Raw genomic sequence first — 24,031 nt, 5'->3', positions numbered from 1 at the left:
CCAACCTCAACATCTGCTAGACGTTGAAATCATTTCCACAAAGATTTTTATTTTTTTTTTCAATTCAATCTCAAGTTTCTAATTGCAATTTTAGAAATAATTGTTACTGTTTTTTTTTTTCAAACTTGCTTAATAGCACATAAAAGTAAAGATATTTTAATTTTATATAAATATGATAAATTTGTTGTTACAAAATATATGTTTACACACAGATTTATAAATACTAAGACTCTTTATTAAAATAAGTTTTAGAAATGACAAAAATATGAAAAAATCTATTTGCAATTTTTTCATGCTTAGCGTATATTAATATAATAATGCTATTCTTTTTTATTTACACAATCCTCTATATTTAAACTAATTATTTTTATTAAAAAGAAAATATAATTATAAAAGAATTATTTTTTTTATAATTAATACAATACATAGAAATACAAGATAGAAAAATAAATGAATAAAACTAAGTATCCCCTTGAGAGGTACCGCTTTTAGTGTTTTTTTTTTTTTTTAATATTAAGAAAATTTTGTTTAATATTATTATAAATTTATTTATTTTTTTAAAATATTAAAAAATATTAAAAAAGAATGTCAAAAAAAAAAAATTAAGCGGAGCTCCGAGCAGTGGCTCTAGTCTCTAGAAGGGTCCAAAATAAATTCCTACGAGTTTGTAGTTGGCAGGGTACGGCTGCCGTGAGGCCGAGGGGATTGTGTACTGTGAAGTTCTTAGCCTCATGATTATGGCTGTACGCAATCGTTGACTCCCTCACCCGCTCTGCCTCTACTCTCCAGTCTCCATTCTCTCTTCTTCTTCGTGTTTCAAGGATAACCAAAGAGCTTCACAACGTTGTTATATTCACAAACCCTACCTATCCTGTTTTCAAAAGTCAACTTCCTCCAGATCTCGACCCCCAATTCTCACCCCACCAAATCTATTTCTGGGGTTTCTTTTCTGCCCCAAATCTCAAATGGGTCGCAAGCAAAATGGCCCAGAATCCCACCACTACACCTCTCTGATCCTCTTCTTGGTGGGTCTGATTTCCTGTGCTCTGGTTTACGCAATCCTCTCCGTGGTGCTCAGACCCTCCCCTATTTCAGAGATTGAGTCCTTGGCATCGTTTGAAGAGAGCGGTGGCGAGGTGGAAGGAGAGAATGGAGGATGTTGTAGGGGAATTGAGCATTTGGAGCTTTGGGGGAACGCTGTGAAGTGGGGCTCGGAGTTCAAATTTAATTCACCTGAAGAGTGTTGCAAGGCTTGTAAGGCCATGTGTAGTGGCAGCGATGGACCATGCTTATGTGATTCCTGGGTCTTTTGTGGGAGTCGGGATGCTTGCGGGCCACGATTCGGTGAGGTGAGTTTAAATTGTTGCTTGATATGTTATGTCATTGATCTGGAATTGGTTTAACCTCTTTGTTTGTTTCGGGATGCTGAATCGAATATTATGATGGATTTTTTTTTTTTTTTGTCCGAATTTTTGTAATGTTGAACCAGTTTGATCCGAAGTGGCGTGTCGGGTGTGAACTGTGAAGTGATTGGAATAATTGACAGTATATTCAAATTCGGTATTATAGGTCAAACGGCCACAGTTACGCGTAAAATGTGTTTCATATATTCAGAGTTTCTATAGAATCGTATACTGAATTTGATTTGAAAGGAGTAATTTTTGGAGATGGTTTTTCATAATTATGCAATTTGCTGAATGAGTTCCAGTATGTGAAAGACATCTACATCAACTTACTCCATTGATATTCCTAAATAAGTTGGACTTTAACCTCTTAAAGCACTTTGCAAATAATATTCTATTTTTTTTTTTTCTTGAGATGCTTAGTAGCGGACAGCTAGGGAATAATTTCAGATGTTTATCATTTGTGTATATTTGACCGAGTATTTATATTTTCTCATGCCGTGGTTCATAAAAGTTTACTTAAAAATATGCTCTGTTTCTGGACTACATGAGTAAACTTAGTTCGTTCACCTCTATTTCTTCAGTGCTGGTTGAAAAAACAAAAGGACACCTTGGCCCCAGCACGGCAAAATGAGGGGCAAACAGTTAGTTGGACTTCTGGGCTCATCTTTGGGAAAGGAGAGGTATTTAATTTGCACATTTTTGGTTGATGTTAGCCATTTTTCTATTTTGAAATCACAAGGTTCTTATCATTTTCATGATATTTCATATATATGCCATTCAAATATTCTTTTGTTCTTCTCTATTTTTAGATGCTGAATGTACATCAATTGATGGTGTGATTAGCATATGCCATGCGCTAGCATATCCCTTCCACTGAGGGGCACCCCCTCCAGACCCAACACAGGCATGCTGACCTGGGTTGAGGGAGAGGGGAAGTGTCCTCTCCTGAACCTGAGTTTTGGCTTGGGCTGGTGGAGATAGGGACCCTTTACCCAACCCATGCAAAAAGTGGGACGCCCTCCTCTCCCCCGGACCTAGGTCATGACTCATGACTGGGGTCCCCTCGGTGTGGGCGCATGTGAGATATTAACTTTCCCTATCATTTAAATATAATTTATTTTTGTAGGGAATTGTTGGCTTGGAAACGGAATATGGCACTCTTCATATAAAAGTAAGTGGTCATGCTTTTGACGTTGAGCAATAAGATGCTGTAAATACTGAGATTTTTCTGTTCAAGAATTTACTTTGCAAACCGTTTCACCATGGTCTTAAACCCATGGTTATGAGTATTTATTTATCCTTTAATAATGGTTATGCGGTTTATCGGAGGTACTTGCGTCTTTTTTTAGTGGTAGGTTGGGGCATATTTTGTCAATCTGCATAGGAACCTTATCATCTACATCTGAATATTATGCCCGAGTACTGATATATATATTTTATAAGTAAAAAAGAAACTTTATTAATGAGAACAGGTAGAGCCCAAATACACGGTACATATCCAAGAGCAACACCTATGCGTGATTGTCTAAAGATACAAGGAAATCGTGAATGCTCATGTCATCGAAGTCTATTACCATCGACTAATGGAATAAAGTATTAAGAATCTCCTTCCATTTCTCTCCATCCATATGCACCACCAAAGATAATTCAGGGACATCTTCCTCATAATTTTAATTTGAGAATTTGATTGGATGCCTCTCCAACTTGCTTGCAAATCAACCACCCTTCGCAGCATCACCAAGTAACCCACTCTCACAAAGATATCATTTCATAAGCTCAATGATCATTTCACAATGCAATAATAAGTGGTCAATGGACTCTCCACTTTTTTTGCACATACAACACCAGTCCATCACTATGATTTGGCATCCCCAACTACAAAGCGTGTACTGAGAAAAAGTTTCCCATCCTCTTCTTATTTACTTCCAAAGCCCCACCCCATGTGCTCCACTCACCTCGATCGAGCACCGTCCTCCCCAGTGCCCACCAGATTTTACTTCTATAACAGCCCTCCATAGAGCCCCTCTCTCTTCTTGGTATCTTCAAAACCACTTAGCCAATAAGGCCTTATTAAAAACAAATAGATTCCGGATACCTAACCCTCCTTCACGTGTTGAAGTACAAACCGTTGCCCAATTCACCAAGTGAAATTTGAACTCTTCATCCATTCCAACCCATGAGAAGCCCTATTGTAATTTCTACGCGCCATTTTCTCCAGCACTTTGTCCCATATAGACTTTGACTTGATTGAAGCTCCCAATGGAAGACCGAGGTATTTCAATGGCAAGGATGAAACTTTGCACCCTAGAAAGAATGCCAAGCTCGACACATTTGGGACATTTCCAACTGGAACTAGTTCTGATTTGTCTAGATTCACTTTCAATCCCAAAGCCAGTTCAAAGCAATGTAAAAGAGCCTTTAAGGCTTGAAGATGATCGTGGTTGATTCCATAGAAAATGATAGGATGGTCAAACCTTAGAGGCATTCAACAGATTAAAGCTGTGTGGAAGATGGTCCCAGTATGCATCATGTGGTGTTTGTGGCAGGAGCAAAATGATCGGATGTTCGAGGATAAGGAGAGATCGTTGGAGGACCTTAGAGTTTTTATTTTTAGAACTCTATGTACTAGGGTCATTGCTGTTGACTTTAATGGCATGGACTTTCATGATTTTCTTGTCTCTACTGCACCTTCTTAGTAGAGCATTTCTGTGTAATGTTTTTGGCTATGCCTATTCTTTGATCAATGAAATTTGTTTACTTATCAAAAAAGAAAATGATAGGATCATCTGCAAATAAGAGGTGGGATAACTCAAGTGTGGGAAATCTGGTATATCTTTTCCAAAGATGTTTGGTTCTGACATTTATGTGTGTGTGTGCGTGCACACACATATACATACGCATATGATCCCTGTTATTTGGCATCTTGCTCACTGTTAGCAGGCACTTTCTTCATTTCCTGAAGAAAATATCAGACTTTTGGTCTTATTTTACATATGCTTTGTTTTGTATATCTGGTTTTATGCAGCATGCTAAAAAATCCAGTTCTTAACGACAATACTTCATTTCGTGCAGCTTTTCCCCGACTGTGCCCCTTATTCTGTGGCTTATATTCTAGAGTTGCTGGCATCACGCCATTGTGCGGGTTGCCAGTTTTATCGAGCAGAGGGCCGGGGTCAATCTTGGGATTCAAAAGGAAATCACATAGAAAATGTAAGGCTTCACCAATTTCCTTTTTTCTTTGACTGTGGACCCTTTGTGGTTAGCAATTTGCAGCTCTGATCAGTAGTTTCATTGATGTTTGTTAAATCTATTGCTTCTATGTTTGTGGGAAGATGTTCTATATGGGATGTATAATGGCTTCTGTAGGGCTCTAAGGATTTGATTGCCATTTAATCTTGAGTATTCTTCATTTCCTGTTTTCACTTTTAGAGTTTATAAGTTTTGGTACCACTGATGCAATTTATGTCTTCTCACGTGTTTTGGCCAATTTGGATGTTCATAACTTTTTGGTTCTTTTGGATCCATATTAGCTTCTAGACGAACCAAAGGGATAAAGTTTGGTGCACATCTATATATACATGATTGCATGTACTTGTGTTTGTACCTCTGCATATTTTCCTGTGCCTTTACTTCTGTAAGTGTTTCACTATTTTGACATAGCTGCGGGTTAAACACTCTGTTGTTAGATCTGATTTAATGTGCATTTTGAATGATGTAAGACTATCATTTCAATATTTCCAGCGTGAAATAGTTATGAGTATGGTTTTGTGAATTTCTCAGGCTCCTTTTGGCCCTCCATTTGCACTGATTCAAGGAACACTAGAACCCCAAGGATCTACATTTAAGAAGATTCCAACAGAAGTTTGTCCAATCCTAAGAAGGGGTTCGGTTGCATGGATTGGTTCTGGCCCAGAGTTCTTCATAAGTCTTGCAAACCACCAAGAGTGGAAAAACGCATACACTGTGTTTGGTTCTGTTCTTCCAGAAGACATGGAAATGGCTGAGAAAATTGCTCAGCTTCCCACCAGATCAGATGTTTGGAACAATGTCAACGTGTCCGTCTTGGAAACACCCGTGTCTTTGCGGCTTCGAAGAATCAAGACAAGTAACGGAGATCTTACACGCAAGTAAAATCAGGTTGAAGCAGGATGTAGACGTTTGCAATTTTGTGGTTTATTTTTTCTCTGTTGCTTTCTTATATATAGGAAGTACGATTTGTTTCTGCATCTTTTGCTCTGAGTAATAACATAGTCTCCTGGCCTGATGTTATTGTCCCGCACATCAGGGGAAGTTCTGTATCCAAACTTTGTAACAATATGTACATTTATCTGAAGGAATACAAATTGAAAGACTATCAAAATTTTCATTCAAGTTCGTTGTGAATGCAGTCGTGAATCCTTTCTGCTTGCCTGTGAGAAATCAGTGTCACGACAGATTTTTTGTTTTTGTTTTTGTTTTTTTTTTAAGTAAGAAGACTTTCATTAAAATTATCATAGAAATTATTGCTCAAACCATTACATTTTGTTGATCATGAAACAATACCTTGGCAAGATTATATGGAGCAAAGTTTATGGGCAGTTTTATTCTCAACAAATCTCCTTCATCCTCGTACTCCTGATCCCTACCACGCATTCCCTATCTGGAGCCAATTCTCACACCTTCATCATGTTCCTCCACTCCCTAAACCCCGCCGCCTCTTTGTGTTTGCCTTTTGGCCACCACTGCGCAATGCCAAGGCCACGTAGTTCATGAAGTGCCTCGAAACTCCAAGGTTCCCCCCACCTAAGAGTTTTGTTTTAGGGCTGTACAAAATACCGAAAAACCGACTGGAATCGATTCAAACCGGCCACTAGAGATCGGAACCGGAGTAGAACCGGTTGGTGTAAGGTGGAATTTATTCAAAACCGATGTCCAGCAATTCGGTCCCGATTTGAACTTGGGCCGAACCGCTGAATAGACCGATAGTTTAAATGTTTTTTTTTTAAATTATACATATATGAAACGACGCCGAAGTGAAACGATGTTGTTTTAATACAAAGTATTTGAAAAAAATATAAAAGGAACGATGTGGTTTTAACTCTAGGGTTAACACGGCCTGTTCCTCTTCTTCCTCATTTCTTTTTTTCGCTTTCAGGGTTTCGCCGCCTATCTCTCTCTCTCTCTCTCTCTCTCTCTCTCTCTCTCTCTCTCTCTCTCTCTCTCTCTCTCACGGCACACATAGTCAACGAATACGCTGATGAACAGACTGGAGTTATGCTGAAACCGAGGACGACGATTTCCTTCCCATTCATTGGCCGGTTTCAGTCGAGACGTGCATCATTTAAAGGTATCAGTGCAGTTTCAATTTTGGATAAAAAATTACACCGATACGTCAGTTTTCACTCCTAATTTTTTTGTCACTTTTGTTGTTTTGGAATAAGTAAAGATACAAAAAACATGTGGACTCTATCAATAGTATTTGATTCATTGTTACATGGAATTGCTCTTAATACTGTTTGAAAATCAAACATTATAAAAGGAAAAAAGAAAAAGTGGTCAACAAGTTAACAAAATTTATGCATGTACCATATGTTAAAGATTTCCCATTATCCTCTAAACGACGACGTCCGCCTCACGTTTTCCTCTATTTTTAGTGAGTCAGAACATGTCTTACTCTGATCTCTTTTTCACGGAAAGAGATGGCTCTCACTCTCAATGGCAAAGTAGATCTCACGGCTCCAACCCCACGCCTCTCCCGTACCGCCGCCGCCACCTTCCTCACCACCCTCCATGTCACCAACCCAAAACACATCCCGTCCTCTGTCTCTTCCTCTTCCTCCTCCTCGGTTACCGACAGCGATTATACTTCCGGTCCTTTGAACTGGGCCCCGCACTCGTGGAAGTCCAAGAAGGCCCTGCAGCTCCCGGACTACCCGGACCCGGACGAGCTCGGGACGGTCCTCCAGACCCTCGAGTCCTTCCCTCCCATTGTCTTCGCCGGCGAGGCCCGCAAGCTAGAGGACCGGCTCGCCCAGGCCGCAATGGGCGATGCCTTTCTGCTTCAGGGTGGCGATTGTGCCGAGAGCTTCAAGGAGTTCAATGGCACTAACATTAGGGACACTTTCCGAGTCTTGCTTCAAATGGGTATCGTCCTCACTTATGGTGCCCAAATCCCCGTCATTAAGGTCCTCTTTCTCTCTCTCTGATATAAGTATTGGTTTTTTGCAAGTTTTCGTGAATTGAGTTTTCCTTTCTATGATTTGGCTGTCGCTTTAAGGTACTGGGAAATTCGGCATCTTTTGGCCGGATTTGTTGTCTATTGAGGACTTCTAGATGCTTCACCTATTTCTGAATTTTCCGTTTGTATTTTAGCTTCAAGCCTTCAACTTTGGCGGGCTGTTTGGTTCTCATCAGATGTTATTTATTTTTATAAGACATGATCTACCGGCTACTGCTGCGCTTTTCAGTTTAACTTTTTGACTCGTATGGATGTGGCTGTCTCAGCAGGTTCTGGCCACTAATTATAACATTGTTCTAACTTCTTTCATGGATATTTTATTTTTCTTTATCAATTAAAAAATTGTTAGTTAGTCTCCTTCATGTTAACTGACGCCGTATTCCAGATATGAGAACATATGGGTGCTCTAATGCTTTTATTTTTCTATCAATTTTAAAACTTTATAGCTGCAGAATGATGAATGACTGCAATTACTTCCTTCCAGATGCTTATTCATAAAAAACAAATATGCTTTTTTGTTTCTTAAAAGTTTTATAGGAAAATAAGTGGAAAGTTGGAATCTTGAAATACCTATAAAAAAAGGTTGGAATCTTGAAATGGAATGGCTGCTTCATAAGTCACACCGTGCTGATGAAGCTCAATTTTAAGGTTGGCTTGCATGAGTGCTTCAGGGTTATAGAAAGTATTTTCTAGTGTACTATAAGGTCAAGGTGGATTTGGGCTCCGGGATTCTCGACATTGAAATAGTATGGCACTGGTTGTAAATCATTAAGTACTGAAATACCCACTGGTCTGCCAAATCCATATGAGACCCACTTCTAAAGGAACCCATAAAACGTGAATAAAGCCTAAAGAGAATACATCATATCTATTATTTTATTTTATAAGTAAAATCATATATATGATTTTATTATTAGTAAGAACTTCCTAGATTGAATGTCAGACACTGCTTCTTTTGTCTCTTCTTTAAAAAAGGGGCAGGAATATTTAATTATCCATACTCTCTCTAGCACCACCTTTGATTCCCATTTGACAGGAGTTAGCTTAAGGAATGAATGTTCAAGATGAAAATATGATGTTACCAATATGGACCAATTTCTAGGGGCCGTTGGACTGGGGGAATTTTCCCTCGAATTACCTGAGGTGCACTTGTGGGAAACTCCTTGCCGAGAGCTTATGCACCCCCGGGATTAGTCGAGACTTCATTCTCGGACACCCGGTGCCAAATAAAAAAAAAATGGAGTTACCAATACGGAGGACCAAATACTAAAGATAAATTCTTATATCAAGAAACGATCTGTATTCTTTGGTCCATGCTCTATGGCCACGCAGCTTGACTCTTGTGATTTTACATTGTGGCCATGTTTCAATATGATGCGAACTCCTAATTACAAAAATACAGAGTTGCCAGAAACTCACTTCTTTAGAGCAAGTCAGGACTTTCTTCTTCATCTGCTTTCTCTCTTGGCCTATCTTTAATTTTCATGGAACCTCACTCATTTATGTTGGTTTCCTTTTGACAACAGCATATCTTAGGCTTCATATGGTCCTTTCACATCTGGTTGATTTTCTTATTCGTTTTAAGTAATACGTATTAAAAAAAAAAAATATTCGTTTTAAGTAGTCTTTACTGTAATTTTTCTTGCGTAGTTTTTATGTGAATTCTTTATAAGGTGCATTTCCTGCCACTGTCTCCCATATCATCCTCCCTTGACTGTCACTCAAACTGCTAATATGGTTTCTTATATGCAATGACCCATCCTTTACTGGTTTGTATTAAGTCAATTTTTAGTTCTACAATTTTCTTGAATTATCTTAGGTGTTTGCAATTGTTGCATGTGTGGTTAACTAACTCTAGATATGTGATTGTGCAACTAAAATCCTGACTGAAAACTGTTGCATTTTGTTTTGTGTTTAGAGTTTTTATAATAGCACATGCAAATCCTTGTGTGCCAAATACACATGCGTAAAACTACGAGAGTATATCTGCCTTATTTTGTTTAGGTTATGACAGGTAGGAAGGATGGCAGGGCAATTTGCTAAACCTAGGTCAGAACCTTTTGAGATTAAAGATGGTGTAAAGCTTCCTAGTTATCGGGGAGACAATATCAATGGTGATGCCTTTGATGAGAAATCTAGAACACCTGATCCACAAAGGTTGATCAGAGCGTACCTCCAATCTGTCGGCACGCTGAATCTTCTCAGATCATTTGCCACGGGAGGGTACGCTGCCATGCAGAGAGTCTCACAGTGGAATCTTGATTTTGTGATACACAGTGAGCAGGGAGACAGGTATTTTGAATATTATGCCTTCGTTTTATGCAATTTTCTAGGTGTGCATTTAGCTGGGAAATTTCACTTTTAGCAGTGGGTTAGTTCCACCCCCATATATTAGTTCTATACAGCACCTTCTTCCTCAGTTATTCACGACTTGTTTATTCTGATCATATTAGTCAATAACCCTTTGTTTCACCAAATGAAAGTGGAGGCTTGTTATTTTGGGGTACCAGATTCTCTATTAGCAAGCAGTTCCGTGAAACATAGAATTTCATAAATAGTTTCATTATTTAGATGTATACAGGCGAGTATCTTCTTGTAATTACTACTGACCCTTACCTGGTTGAGGGAAGGTACATGGAACTTGCACAAAGAGCAGATGAAGCTCTGGGGTTCATGGCTGCTGCTGGGGTTACTGTAAATCATCCCATAATGAACACAATTGAGTTTTGGACGTCTCATGAGTGCCTTCATTTACCTTATGAGCAAGCCTTGACTAGGGTGGATTCAACAACTGGGTGCTACTACGACTGCTCTGCACACATGCTTTGGGTAGGTGAGAGGACTCGGCAATTGGATGGGGCTCACGTGGAATTTCTCCGGGGCATATCCAACCCTCTTGGCATAAAGGTAAATGGTAGATGTGCTCTTGAAATTTATGGGGACATCCTTAAATTATATAGATCTCATTTTGATGAAAATGCTGCTGTGAAGATGTTGTAGCATAATTTAAAGATGCTCTCTTTCATTGCCAAGAAAATAGAGGATTTTACTTTCACATAGTTTGGTTTTCCCTCATCTGGTTGGCCTTTGAGCAGAGAACAAGGGAAATGGTCAGATTAAAGCATAAGTTGCTCCAATCTAAGATTATAAACGGTGCTAATTGAACATGTGTGCCATCTGTAATTTAAGGAGACAATGGTCTCCTGCTCATTTTGTGGTACTAGTGGCTATTCTTTTAATTGTCATTATGTGCAATTGTGTTGTCATTCATCCTTTTCAAGTCTTAAGGTGGGCATGGTTGCTTTCCCTTTAGTGGAGCTCCAGATTTATGTACATTGAAGTTAAGATAAGATTTTCTTTAATTTTGGAGCTTTGCTACTCATAATCCCCAAACATCACACCATTTTTATTTTATTTATTTATTTATTATTATTATTATTATTTATTCTTCCTAAACTAATTGATTTCTTCTGCTGATCATTCATACACCACAAATTTGGTAAGAGAAAAAAAAAAATATGTATGGTGTGTGGTGTAAGGATGATGAGTAGAATTTTTCTTAATTTTGGAAATGAGAATGTTTTGAGATGAATATTTTCTACATTTTCTCCTCTTGGATGTTGAGGTCTGGAGTTAGTCATGCAGGTGAGTGACAAGATGGATCCAAAAGAGCTTGTGAAATTGTGTGAACTTCTCAACCCTCACAACAAACCTGGAAGATTGACGATAATAGCTCGAATGGGAGCAGATAACATGAGGGTTAAGCTCCCCCATCTGATCAGAGCCATACGCCAGGCTGGGCTTATTGTAACGTGGGTTAGTGACCCCATGCATGGGAACACAATAAAAGCTCCTTCTGGTCTCAAGACACGGCCATTTGATGCAATCAGAGTAAAAACTCAAAACCCATGTCAAAACTTCCAATCTTTTGTCACTTTATGCATTGCTTATGGTAAGGGTACTGATAGGAGGTCCTCTCTTGTTTCAGGCAGAGTTGCGGGCTTTCTTCGATGTTCATGAACAAGAAGGGAGCTACCCTGGGGGAGTTCATCTGGAGATGACTGGGCAGAATGTAACAGAGTGTGTCGGAGGGTCGAAAACAGTGACTTTTGAGGACTTAAGCTCCCGCTATCACACACACTGTGACCCCAGGCTGAATGCATCACAGTCACTCGAGCTGGCATTTGCCATAGCCGAGAGGTTGAGGAAGAAAAGGTTAAAATCTGACGTGGACTTCCAAAGAGGTCAAAGATGATATTGGGCCCATGATGTCGAATGTTTTTAGTTTGGTTTTTGTACGCATGGAGGGTCTCAAAGATTTAAATTTTGGCAGTTTCATATGTGAACAAAGATCTTTGTAGCTCTAATAAAATAATATATGCTTAAATGAAGATTCTTTAGCTTGATCAATCATTCTATTCGTAATTAGATGGGGCACGTAAGGAACGCATTGAAGATGATCTAATGAGCGGTTCAAAGAAATTAAATATCAACTTAAAGTTTCTTTATTCGATAGGATCATCTTCATTTCACTTGACATAAGATAGCATACAACAAAATAGATATTTTGGTCGTTTCACATCATGTTGACAAATGATACCATCCGTTTCTCTTGAAATGGAGAACAGGAGAAGGCTCACATCATTTGACAATGAATATTCTAAGTGAACCTTTTAATCAATGTTTTATTTTTAGATGCAGCTGGGAATGGTCACCATGGAATCTAGAATTCACACAATAATCTTTCCACGTAACTTCATCAAGATAAAAAGGAACTTGTTCGAACAAGAAATTCAGCATAAAGAGGGAACTTTCAACCGCAAATGCGCAAGAACTAGCAAAATAAGATTAAAATACGATTGACAGGAATTGAAATCATCATTCTTCACCATAACAGAGTAACTACCATGACACAATGCAAAATAAGATGCTCATGAGAATTTATCTTTTAGGGGGGCAAACTCATGAAGAGCAATTTAACAATTCAATTCTTGGAACTGCCAGGCGTCTCGTCCTGCCAGGTTGCTTGCCATTGCTTGTCATAAAAGGTCGTCTCTTCCACCAACTTCTTTAAGTTTTCTATATCCTCATTCTTCCGGATCACCAGAACTCCAGTAACCGCTATAAACAACAGAGTTTTACAAAAGAAATTGCTCATTTGGTCAACCAAACCTACCCCAGTCAAGCTATCAACCAGATAAGCCATGAAGAATCCTATCATTGCAGCACGGCCTGCATAAAAATCATGAAATAGCATGGATGGATTAGAATGAGTCAACGGTGCTTTTTCTCTGTTCTAAATTTCATTAAAGGGGGGGAACAAATGAAATGAACAAACCATTAAGTAGTTCTGCTTCAGGTAGATGGAACCTTTTTATCCATGCCCACCAAGGTATGATGCTTGTGTCAAAAATTATAGGGTCATCATTACTGGATGATTCTGGGTTATTTTCTAGCCATTTTCTCCTCTTAGCCTCTGCAAATAATTATTCAAGGAGGACCATTAGAAATCATGTAATCTAAAGAATTGGGATGAATGATGAAAAAATCATCATTATTTAGCCAAAGTACAAGGGAAGCAAGACTTAAATCCCCCGTGGCCTCCCTTAAAAAGTTACCAAAAATATGTTCCCCCTCCCCAATAAAATAGAATAACCCTTCAGCCCTCAAAATACAAACAAAAACCCAAAGTCACTATCCCACCCCCTAAAAGGTCCTAGAAAAATTCTTCCACACCCCCCCCCCCCCCCCCCCCCCAAAAAAAAAAAAACCCACAACCCAAAAACAAAAAAGAAAGGGGGAAAAAAATTAAAATAGTCCCTTGACCCAAGGTTAAAAATAAAATAAAATAAAATAAAATAAATAAGAAAAAACAAGGTTCCTCCAAAAACCCATGTTCCACACTCACTTCAAAAGTCCCCGAAACAGATTCACCTTGAGGTCCAGAACACAAAATGAAAGAAAAGCATAACTACCAATTGATATCACTTCCAATTACTCTAATCATAAACATGAAGACTCGACAATGTCCACAAAGGTGAAGTGCTGATTTGGAAAACCTCATGTACAGCAAGAAATGGGGGAGAACCTTTCTTCTAGATTCCACTTGCTGTGTAGTCTTGTCAACTTTGGCAAATTGGATTAGGCTGATGTATTTCTTCTAAAGGAAGGTATAACAATGGCCTGAAATTACAGAAATCAATCTCTTCATGAAATCTAGGCTATTTTCACTGAAGAAAGTCTTCACAAAATAACCTTAGGCCACGGAGGTAATGTAACTGGGATTAATTGGCCACGTTAGCCGAATACATATTCAAACCAAATGATCTTTTTCCCAAACATTTGGAAACGATTAGAACCATGTTTTCAATTTTCTTCACATAGAGTGACATGTTTTATAGATCTACAAAGCTATTGGCTCCTTTCTCAAAACCAACAATTCTTCACCTTCCACCGGGGCTACTAGAGATGATGAAACCTACAAGCTATCCACTGAAATTATGCTCTCTCTGCTTTTTTGAATTTGTTAGTCGGGCTTTTTGGCGGTACCATTTATTGAAGTTCTAGATTAAGGCCTCGTTTAGGAACCCCTCTCAGATTATCTCATTTCATCTCATCTCATCTCCTTCCCAAACATCACAGACACAAACATTTTTTTCAAATCTTCACCCTTTTCATCTAATCATTACAACTTTCACAAACTTCTAAACAAAACATAAAAAACAATTCAACTTTTCAAATTTCAAAACAAAAATAATATTAAAAAATAATATTCTAACAGTATTTTAACTTCATAATATTTTAATTCAACTTTTTTTTTGCCTTTCTCAAAACCCAATAAGATATCTAAACTCAAACCATTGTATTATTATTTACAAGCCATTTCACTACTATTCATAGATTTCTCATCTCATCTCATTCCCCAAACGAGTCCTAAATTGATGTGATGGATGCTTGTTGTTTATAGGGCTTGTTGAGTAATCCTAAAAGGCCAAAAGCTTTCATCAAAGATCACAAGAATTTCTGGAATCTAGTAGCTGACAACACAAAAAAGTACTACCAATTATTGTAAAAGACACCAGAAAATCATGATAATAATAAAATAGATTATGACAAGATAGGAATTGTGACATGCGGTAAACAATGCCTGAAGTTCTTACTAGCCATCTCGCTGGAACACTTAAATTTTTTTCTGAATTTTCAGTCCGTTCCTCCTCATTTCCAAGCATACCCATCAACGAGGTCAGAGGCCTCTTAAAAAAGAGAGAGAATTCACAATCGATGACTGAAATTTTTGAAATTATAAATTTTAACTTGCTTGTTTTAGGTCTCAGTAGAAGATGAACAAAAATCTCACTTCCAAGTTAAATTGACGCCTAAGCAAATCTCACTCCCAAGTCGAATTAACAACGAAGCAAAACTCGAAGTCAGATTAAAAATAAACAAACTTCTAGATCACATAGCAAGACGAAAAGAAAGTCCTTTGACCCCAAATTGACACAAACCCATAACCTCACCAGCATCAATAACAGCGTCCCAGTCAGTCTTTCCATCTTTCTCAAACTGCTTTAAGTCCCAAGTCCCTCCAATCCATCTGGTGTCCCCATACTTACTAACGACCGCAACTTCTCCTGCTTCCGCTGCCCCCGAAAACCCATTGGTTCCAGCAGAGCTCTCATCCTTCTCAGCCATCGGATGGGGAGGTTCCGGGACCTTCTGGTCTGCTTCTGGTTCTGGTGCAGTGGCAGCTGAGGCGGAAGCTCCAACCTCATTATCAGACGAGGCCCTGACGGTGGAAAGGAGGAAGACAGGGTTCTTGAGTGGACTGAGAGAGAGGTGGGGTTTGAGGTTGATGTGGGGTTTGGAATTGGGAGGTATAGAGCGAGAGAGGGATGGAGGATGGGTCGGAGGGGAAAACAAGGCCATGGAAATGGACATGGTTTGGCTGGAGTGAGAGTAGTGGGTGTGTTCAGAACATTCGGTGCGTCTTTTGGGCTCTGTCCTCTCCACTCCTCAAGCCTCATAAACGGCCAAATTGGTGGTTAGTAGTTCGCTTTTACAGCTTTGACAATTAAGACGATAAACAATAACCTTAATTGGGACAGAAACCTTTCTAACCGGTGTCTCCTACGAGACTCAATTATCGGATACCAATAGACGTGCCACGTAAGACCTCCACTCTCCGTAGAGAAGCTCCAGATGGCGAATGATAAAATTATTTATATTATTTTAATTTCTAATTATTTTTTTATTCCGTTTCTTGCATATCTTCTCATTTTTTTTTTTTTTTGAAGAGAACAATGCAACTTTATTCAATTTGATGAACCAATTGGATGAATACACGAGGGAATTTCTCCCAATGTTATGCTCTCCACCGAGAGTTTAATAGCACCCTTGGCTAAATCATGAGCCATGGTATTACAGACTCGAGGAACATGAACTACAGACCACTTTTCAAAGGAACCATAGTGTTGCATATCTTCTCATTTTCTAAGTAGATTTTTCCACCCTGTTATAATGCACAAATTTCACAAACTTCAGCAATTTCTCTCTCAATCCCTGTTTTCATTTCCAAACACCTTCTTTTTTTTTTCTCCCTCTTCTTTCTTACAAAATCTAATTCATCAAATATTAGAAAAATAATTTTAAAATCTCAATTTTTTGCATTTTCGATAGAGAGAAGATTAGAAATTAGATTATATGTTTCGATTCGAGAGATGGGGGTTCATAAAGAAAAGAAAAAGAGATATTAGGATTCGAGATTCTCAAAAAATAATGAAGGTGTTAAGATTCATGAAGAGAAGGAAAAAGAGCGGGGTGGATCTGAGAGAGGTTACCCCAGGGGGTTGGGGGGTGTTTCCCTGCAATGCAGGGCATAAGGTGTGAAGTGGTTCTCATATATGACATGTACCTGCTAGAAGTTATTCTCTAATCGGGATCAACTACGGGTGAGCCAACTTTTCTCATCCTTCGATGCACCATGGTAAACTTTTTTTTCCTCGTTTTATTTTATTTTATTTTATTTTAAAATAAATTGGTAAATAGAGTTTTTGATTATTTCGATCCCATAATATTTTGAATATAGAATGAGAAAGAGGTCATGGTAGGCAATTTTGTTGGTTAAAGGATGATTTGTTGGGCACTAGGATTTGTGTTATAATTGTCTGTCTTAAGACAATCGATGAGAGTCTCCCAAACATGCATACATAAATATATTTAAGCAAAGAAAGTGATAGGACGAACGTTTAGGTCTCGTTTAGTTGTAAGATTTAATTGAGATTAATTCAGTTTAGTCTAATTTTAAACTAAGTCTAATATTCAAATACTCAACTCTCAAATTACTAAACTCATCTGAACTCAAAATTTCCTTACACGTTGGATCTACAATATTTTCAACTCAACACATTTTTATACGTGTGACCCACAACTTTCTTTAATTTCTCATAAATAACACTAAACTCATCTTAATATTGAAACACATTTAAACTTATTTTAAATGTGTCATACATAACTCACTCCACCTACTCAACTCACTACTATTCATAAAGAATTCAGCTCAACATCCAAATGCAACCTAAGACACTATTTAGATGTTGAGCTAAGATGAGTTTTTTATGAATAATAGTGAATTGTGATAGTGGAGTGAGTTTTATGAAGTCCACCTAAAATGAGTTCAGATGTATTTAAATATTAAGATGAATTTTTATGTATTTATAAAATAAATTAATTAATTAATTAAAAAAAAAGGGCATGCATGTCAAGGTAGACTAATGCAGTCCACACATTGGTCAAAAGAGATGTTTGGTGACTTGGCTGAGCCAAACACCTTAAAAACTCCAAGTTGGATGTGTGTGTGGAGGCACGAGAAATAAACAAAATTGTGAAGCAACCAAAAGAGAAGGGAAGGTGAATGATTTTATGTCTTAATATGTTATATACATTGCTATGTTATTCAACTGAAATCAACAAAATGGTTATACATATATATACTTTCCTGGTCAATCACATTAATTGTATGACATAATAATTTAGTTACGCTTTCATGATGGTAATCATCATGTAGACTACATAAAACTATTTTTGCTTACATGATTAATTAATAAATTAATATCATTCAAATGATGCATGATAGTTAGAATTATGAGTGTATAAGTGTTATATAATTATTTTAAAAATAAAAAAATAAATATAAAATTTATATAAAAATAATTAAAATTTTAATAATAGACCTTTCATTTTTCTTTTAAAACGATTACGTAACCAACCACTACATATAAGATTACTTTTCTTTACGAAGGGGTCGATATTTCCTTTTTGACCATCGAGTGATTTTTGGATTTGGAAGGCTGCTGCATTATTTTTATTTTTGGAGGAAAGCTGCTGCATTATTTGACAGAAGATAGAGTAGGCGATCGAGTTGATTGATAAACTAAAATATAAAAGCACCCTAAGACCTAAATTAATTAAAAAACTGGTCGAGAGTGGAAAGTCGTGTTAATTTGCTTACGTAGCATGTGGCCCTAGTGGCATTAATTAATTAAGACCGACGGCCTCATTCGCAAACAACTTAAGGCCTTTCACTGGAAAAGAGGTAAATATATATGAAAAAATATAATTATAAGAATAATTATATATTAATTTATATATTAATATGATGTGATTGATTAAAAAGTAAATTTTATTAAAAATAATGTTAATTTAAATTTTAAGTATAAATAAATCAATATTGATATACAGATTAGTATGCGACTGTATTTATATATAGCAAAATTCAATATATGTATATTAGTCAGGGGGAACGTGCACTGCACGTTTGCCCTGCTAATAAATTTTGTCTATTAACTTTTTCCTGCTCACAACACATACTATATATATATATGATAGAAAAGTCTAGTTACAAATATAATTACGTACTAATATGTACATCAATCTAATATGATTGGTCACAAAATAAATTTTATTAAAAATAGTGCTAATTTAAATTTTAAATATAAAGGAATCAGTATTAGTACGCAGATTAGTACACGACTTTGCTTATATATAGCAAAACTCATATATGATTTACATAATGTTTATACTATAATTATTGTCAATGATTATGAATGATGTTTAAATGTATTTCAGCCTTTAATAATTTGGTCTTACCAGTTGGCATTAAGTTATGAAAGGTTATAAATTATGAGCTAATGTAATTTAAAGAAATATTTTAAAACATATAAAAAATGTAAATACATAGGTATATATAGGGAGATGCGATGGATAACAAATATTATAAGCATTTATAGCTAAAGTAAAAAAAGAAAGCAATTAATTATAAATAATTTCATATAGATTATATTAAACGAACCAAATGAGATAATACATCTTACAATAGAAGGAATCTATCAAAGGAAATTAATATAGTGAGATTTTTATATAATAAACGGCAAAATCTAGTTGCAAGTATAATTGTACATTAATCTAATGTGATTGGTTAAAAAGTAGATTTTATTGAAAATAATATTAATTTAAATTTTAAATATGAAAGAATCAGTATCAGTATACAGATTAGTATACGACTTTACTTGTATATAGCAAAACTTATAATAAACATATAAAGTCAACAATTTATTTTGGCTAAGGTGCATACATATAAATATAAAAAAACTGAATAATATTTTATAAGATTAGATAGAAGAGAACGTAACAGAAAGTACTGGACCCATGTATATATTTAATTAACTTTATTAAAGTCTTACAGCTGTTGCCTAACTTGCCTTAAAAATAATTAAAAAAAGATTATAACTGTTCACAACAACAATAATAATAATCATAATAATCATACATTAAAAACTCGTTAGAGGATAAACACAACTGAGTGCAATTCAATTTTAAATATTATTTAATATTTAAACATGCAGTTGAGTGCATTTAAACTTTAACTTCTGTGGCCTCACAATGACAAAACAAACAAATGATGCTTACCCTCTTAATCTAGTCTACTATTATTTATTATTATTTTTTACTTTATTTTTAATATTATTTAATATTTTATTATTATTTTTTACTACTATTTTACAATTAGATTTTTTCCTCTTTTTATCTTTTCTTTCTAAATTACTTTTAACGTTTTTCACTTTCTTAGAGATTTACAGCTAACCGAAAAAAAAAAAAAAGTAAAGCGAAATATATAAAGCTGAATTGAAATGATGACTGTCACGCACCAAACAAATTATTAAGGGCCTTTTACTTTATAAGTGCTAAAGCCAACACTAATACATAAATCTACGTTAATTATGGAAGGAGGCTTTCTATAATATATATATATGTCATTTTCTGTAACAGCCGCTAGAAATTCAATTGTGGAATTTCTATTGACTTTAAGAATCTCGTGAAAACTCCGTAAGTTTACACGAATTGATTAATCGCATAGGTTTTAGCATATCAACATAGTTAGTGTTATCCCTCACTATGGTGCTAGAAATGCGATTTTAATTATTTGAGATAGTTAGAAGTGTCAGAATACATTATAGTCTACACCACTAGGCTTAATTGAATATTGAGGATTTTTCAGTACTAAGTTTGTTACGTTTATTTTTGGAGTGAATAGTAAGCTCGGTAAACGTACTAGCGCAATGTTTTTCAAAATCACAGTGTGTAATGTCCAAATTAAGTTAGCAAAATTTTATTTAGACACATGGAAATATTTTAGCCACCTTACTCTTCCAAGTCTACTCCACATTTGGAAAATATATTGAGCTGATTTTTGTAGACATTATTGGATAGAATATTTTGAGATAATCTTTTATAGATATTTTGGGTAGGAGAAAATCACACTCAACTCTCAACTCCAGCCTTATCACCTCCCTTATCTCGTCCATAAGTATGTCCAGCCAGCACTCATGAACTTATCTTCAATTACACTTTTCAATAAAAGATTATCAAACACTCTCTCTCGGACAGCTTTTAGGAGTTCTTTTGCACGCCCATTTCGAAGCTGTTATAAGTGTTTTATCATAAAGTCTCCTTCATATAAGTTGTTCCTTTTTGAGTTTAGTTTACATGGATATCTTATTTGCCCCATTTGAAAATCATTTGATCAGTCAAATATTGTGTAAACTATAGAAAGGTCATTCTGGGAGATAAACTGGAGAATATGTTATAGTTTGGAGTTTTTGACCAAGCTAATGGATAGATATTGGTCCGAAATTTTTATGGAGTATTTTTAACATGTATATGTGACTATTGGTTGAGTATTTTTGCATGATTAAAGGTTTTGATGAAAGATTTTCTTAGATTTAGAAACTTAGAAACTGGAAGAAGAAAAACAGTTTCTGTTTTGAGAAAATTTAACTCTTTGGTGGTCTAAACCTATTCTAATGACTTTAATAATTTTATTGGATGATCCTAAGTATCTTATATACATGTTATATTATTATTTTGAAGATATTTGATGTTAGTTTCAAAGATATGAAATTTTATGCAAAGAGATATTCAAATAAGCCAAAGTGTGGATATTCTTGGCTAAATTTATGTTTTGGTTAATTTCTAACCATGTGATCTTGAATTAGAAGCTTATATATGTTTTAGGACATCTTTTTAAACCATGTGATGGTTTGGTTTGAAGATCATATATTTATAAGTCATAGATAAAGAAATTTATCAAAACTAGTTGAGGAAAAAGTTTCTGTTTTTGGACTAAGCGTAAAACCAAAAACTCCAAATGTTATTTTGTGATTTTGGTGACTTTGGTTTGAGATTTAAATCATGGTTGATGTTAGGATGATATTATGAATATGTTAGAAGTAAGATTTGATTTTTGAAATTCTTGGAGATGTTTTGATTTAAGGTCAAAACTTGTGATTCAAGTACTTGGATCTTTTTACAAAAAAGTTTGGTGTTGATTATTAGTTTTTTCTAAATGGATGTTTTAAGTATGATTTTGAACTTAGGATTGGAAGATGTTTGTTGCAAAATTTTGGTTTAAGCATGAGTTTTGAAGTTGAAAGGAATTGCAACAAAAAATCAAAGGAATTGGCCTATGGATGTTTCGGCCATAGTGTGTTTTCCATAGTTGTGTTTTGTTTTAAATTTTTCTGAGTTGATATTTAAGTTTAGGACAAAATTTACATGAGGAATGTAAATTTTGGAAACTTTTGGAGTTAGTATGCAAAATCCTTAAGTTATGGGTAAAACGGTCATTTTCCCATATGTAGAGAGTAAAATGAAAATTTTACTCTTTAAATTAGTATTTTTCATATTTCAAATTATTAGTGATTTAGTTCTAACTTTTAGAATCACTAATTACAGTTCCTCGTGATCGCACTTGAAGTTTTATAAGAAACGCGGAGATCGAGGTAAGTTAGCTTTTAACTTATTAGCAGTCTACTGTGTATGTGTGCTAAGTAAAGGAACTACAATGTATGTATGTATGTTATCATATATGTCATGCCATGCCAAGTTATCACGTAATTGTCTATTATACAGAATTTATTTTGTCATCAATTTTTATCTATTACATAATATATTCTGTCATGTATTACTGTACATTACAAGTATGTCATATTAAATATGTTGTCTATTATATGTTATGTCATGTTACGAAATGTTTCTATCTCAAGTTGGTCATGTATTTCAAGTTATGTTCAAATCACGTTATGTTACGTCAGGGCTCCAGTCCTTTCGTTTTCCAGTCACGTTTCATCTTGAGTACATTCAGTTTGTGTAGAATACATGGGGCCACAACAACTGTGGAGTATGTATTTAACTGCATTGTGATGTGTAGAATATATTGGGCCACAACAATTGTGGAGTATGTATTTACACGTAGAATACATGGGGCCACAACAACTGTGGAGTATGTATTTTTCATGTTAATTCAAGTTTCAGAGTAAGTTCATACTAAGTCAAGTTTCAGATCAAGTTCATGTCAAGTCAAGTTCAGTTCATGTTTCAATCTAAGTTATGTCAATTATGCTATGTTGTACGCTAAGTTATGCTTTAATTATTTATGAATTTGATTATGCATTTATACTTTTACTGCCATCCATGCATCATTAGCATGTGTGGACGTTTTTTGTTAACTTGTTAAGATTTGTAATCAAATCTCACTGTGGTAGTCCCAACTACCATTCCCCCCGAATGGTAGATCTTGTTACAGGACCTGAAAGAGGATCAGGAGCTGACCAACTAGACACAGTCGATTGAACGACGGTGCGTCGTTAATGTTAATATAGTAATTAAATTACTACTTGTACGATGGAGTTGCATCTCCAGTACTTTTTGGATCATAACTATTTTGGACTAGTATTATGATTTTAGTTGTTCAATAGGTTTTTATGTATGAAGTATGTTTTAAGCATTTGGGATATTTTCAATTTGGTGCATAGTATTGCTAAAGAAAAAAAAATTATCCGCTGCGAATATTGCATATTGTTAGATGCATGTTAGGAACATTGCATCTTATATGTCATGAACGGGGGCAGGTAACCTTGTGTTGCATGTCTCAACGCTTCAAATTTCCGTTCGATCACAAACGGAATTTGGGGGCGTCACATTTTCTCTCAAGAAAGGTTGAGAATTCTGACAAAGAAAGAAAATTATCCATAATATATACACAGTAGCTAGAATATCGTTTTCCAACATAGAGTTTGTAGAACCGATAATCACGTGTCTTTCTTTCTCTTGAAGTCAGTGGGCAGGGAGCTTTCATTCCCGTTGTTAGTGAAATAAAACATATATAGTTAATTTATGGTGTTTGCTTGTTGATCTACTATTATATAGATTTAATTTAAAAACAGTTCAACATATATAGTACATCTTGGTTTGATCTACTGTTCTTGTATCTATCTTCGATCAAATTTCATAATTTGTTCCACCGACAATTTTTAATACCACAATTTAACTCAATTCTTTAATCTCCCTTGATTTTTTATTGGTCGTCTGATTTGATTGGACTATTTTTTTTTTTGTCACAATGTTTTTCATCTATAATGAATTGACCACCTACCTAATTTGGATAGCTAAGAAGTGCAGAGTAATATTTTAAGATTTCTGTAGTACATTTGACAATAATGTTGCCATAAAAAGGTTGAATCAAGTCTCGAAGAAAAAAACATGCATCTACAGCTAATCAATAAAATAGGGAGGAAAAATGAGTAAATGATAAAAATAAGTGTTTATGAGACCTATCAAAGTAGCGATAAGGTTTGCATATGGATCATGACCAATATAAAATCTTGTGTATGTGGAAATGCTCCATAGGGTCACTGAGTCTAATAGTAATTTAAAAAGGACCCAACGACACTGATGAGAATTTAAATTAGCCAGCCATGGGTTTGTGTCAAACATAAAAGATTAGTATAAAATATCGCAGGGTGGGGCTTCTATAGATAATAGCTTGATACATAAATTGATGCTTACGGTGCGT

At 35.7% G+C, this 24,031-nt stretch overlaps 3 protein-coding genes across 3 annotated transcripts; 2 read left to right on the top strand and 1 right to left on the bottom strand.

Moving 5' to 3' along the window:
- Window positions 1–632: 632 nt before the first annotated feature.
- On the top strand, window positions 633–5,777 carry LOC122289910. Its single transcript, XM_043097305.1, has 5 exons — window positions 633–1,349; window positions 1,988–2,086; window positions 2,533–2,577; window positions 4,479–4,616; window positions 5,187–5,777. Exons 1-5 carry the CDS (start codon window positions 966–968, stop codon window positions 5,535–5,537), a joined length of 1,017 nt encoding a protein of 338 aa, XP_042953239.1. The 5' UTR covers window positions 633–965; the 3' UTR covers window positions 5,538–5,777.
- A 1,277-nt stretch (window positions 5,778–7,054) lies between these two features.
- On the top strand, window positions 7,055–12,033 carry LOC122289909 (phospho-2-dehydro-3-deoxyheptonate aldolase 2, chloroplastic-like). The gene is made up of 5 exons (XM_043097304.1): window positions 7,055–7,570; window positions 9,638–9,915; window positions 10,254–10,530; window positions 11,269–11,514; window positions 11,612–12,033. The coding sequence occupies exons 1-5, from the start codon at window positions 7,085–7,087 to the stop codon at window positions 11,876–11,878; spliced, it is 1,554 nt and encodes a 517-aa protein (XP_042953238.1). The 5' UTR covers window positions 7,055–7,084; the 3' UTR covers window positions 11,879–12,033.
- Window positions 12,034–12,447: 414 nt separating this feature from the next.
- On the bottom strand, window positions 12,448–15,667 carry LOC122289912 (light-harvesting complex-like protein 3 isotype 1, chloroplastic). Its single transcript, XM_043097306.1, has 3 exons — window positions 15,141–15,667; window positions 12,962–13,099; window positions 12,448–12,855 (listed from the first exon to the last, which is right to left on the bottom strand). The coding sequence occupies exons 1-3, from the start codon at window positions 15,559–15,561 to the stop codon at window positions 12,608–12,610; spliced, it is 807 nt and encodes a 268-aa protein (XP_042953240.1). The 5' UTR covers window positions 15,562–15,667; the 3' UTR covers window positions 12,448–12,607.
- Window positions 15,668–24,031: the final 8,364 nt, after the last annotated feature.

The sequence above is a fragment of the Carya illinoinensis genome, chromosome 12 (genome assembly GCF_018687715.1).
Source record: "Carya illinoinensis cultivar Pawnee chromosome 12, C.illinoinensisPawnee_v1, whole genome shotgun sequence".
In the NCBI taxonomy this organism is placed as follows: domain Eukaryota; kingdom Viridiplantae; phylum Streptophyta; class Magnoliopsida; order Fagales; family Juglandaceae; genus Carya; species Carya illinoinensis.
Note: the sequence above shows the minus strand (reverse complement) of the source record. Positions and strands in the feature narration are given on the sequence as shown.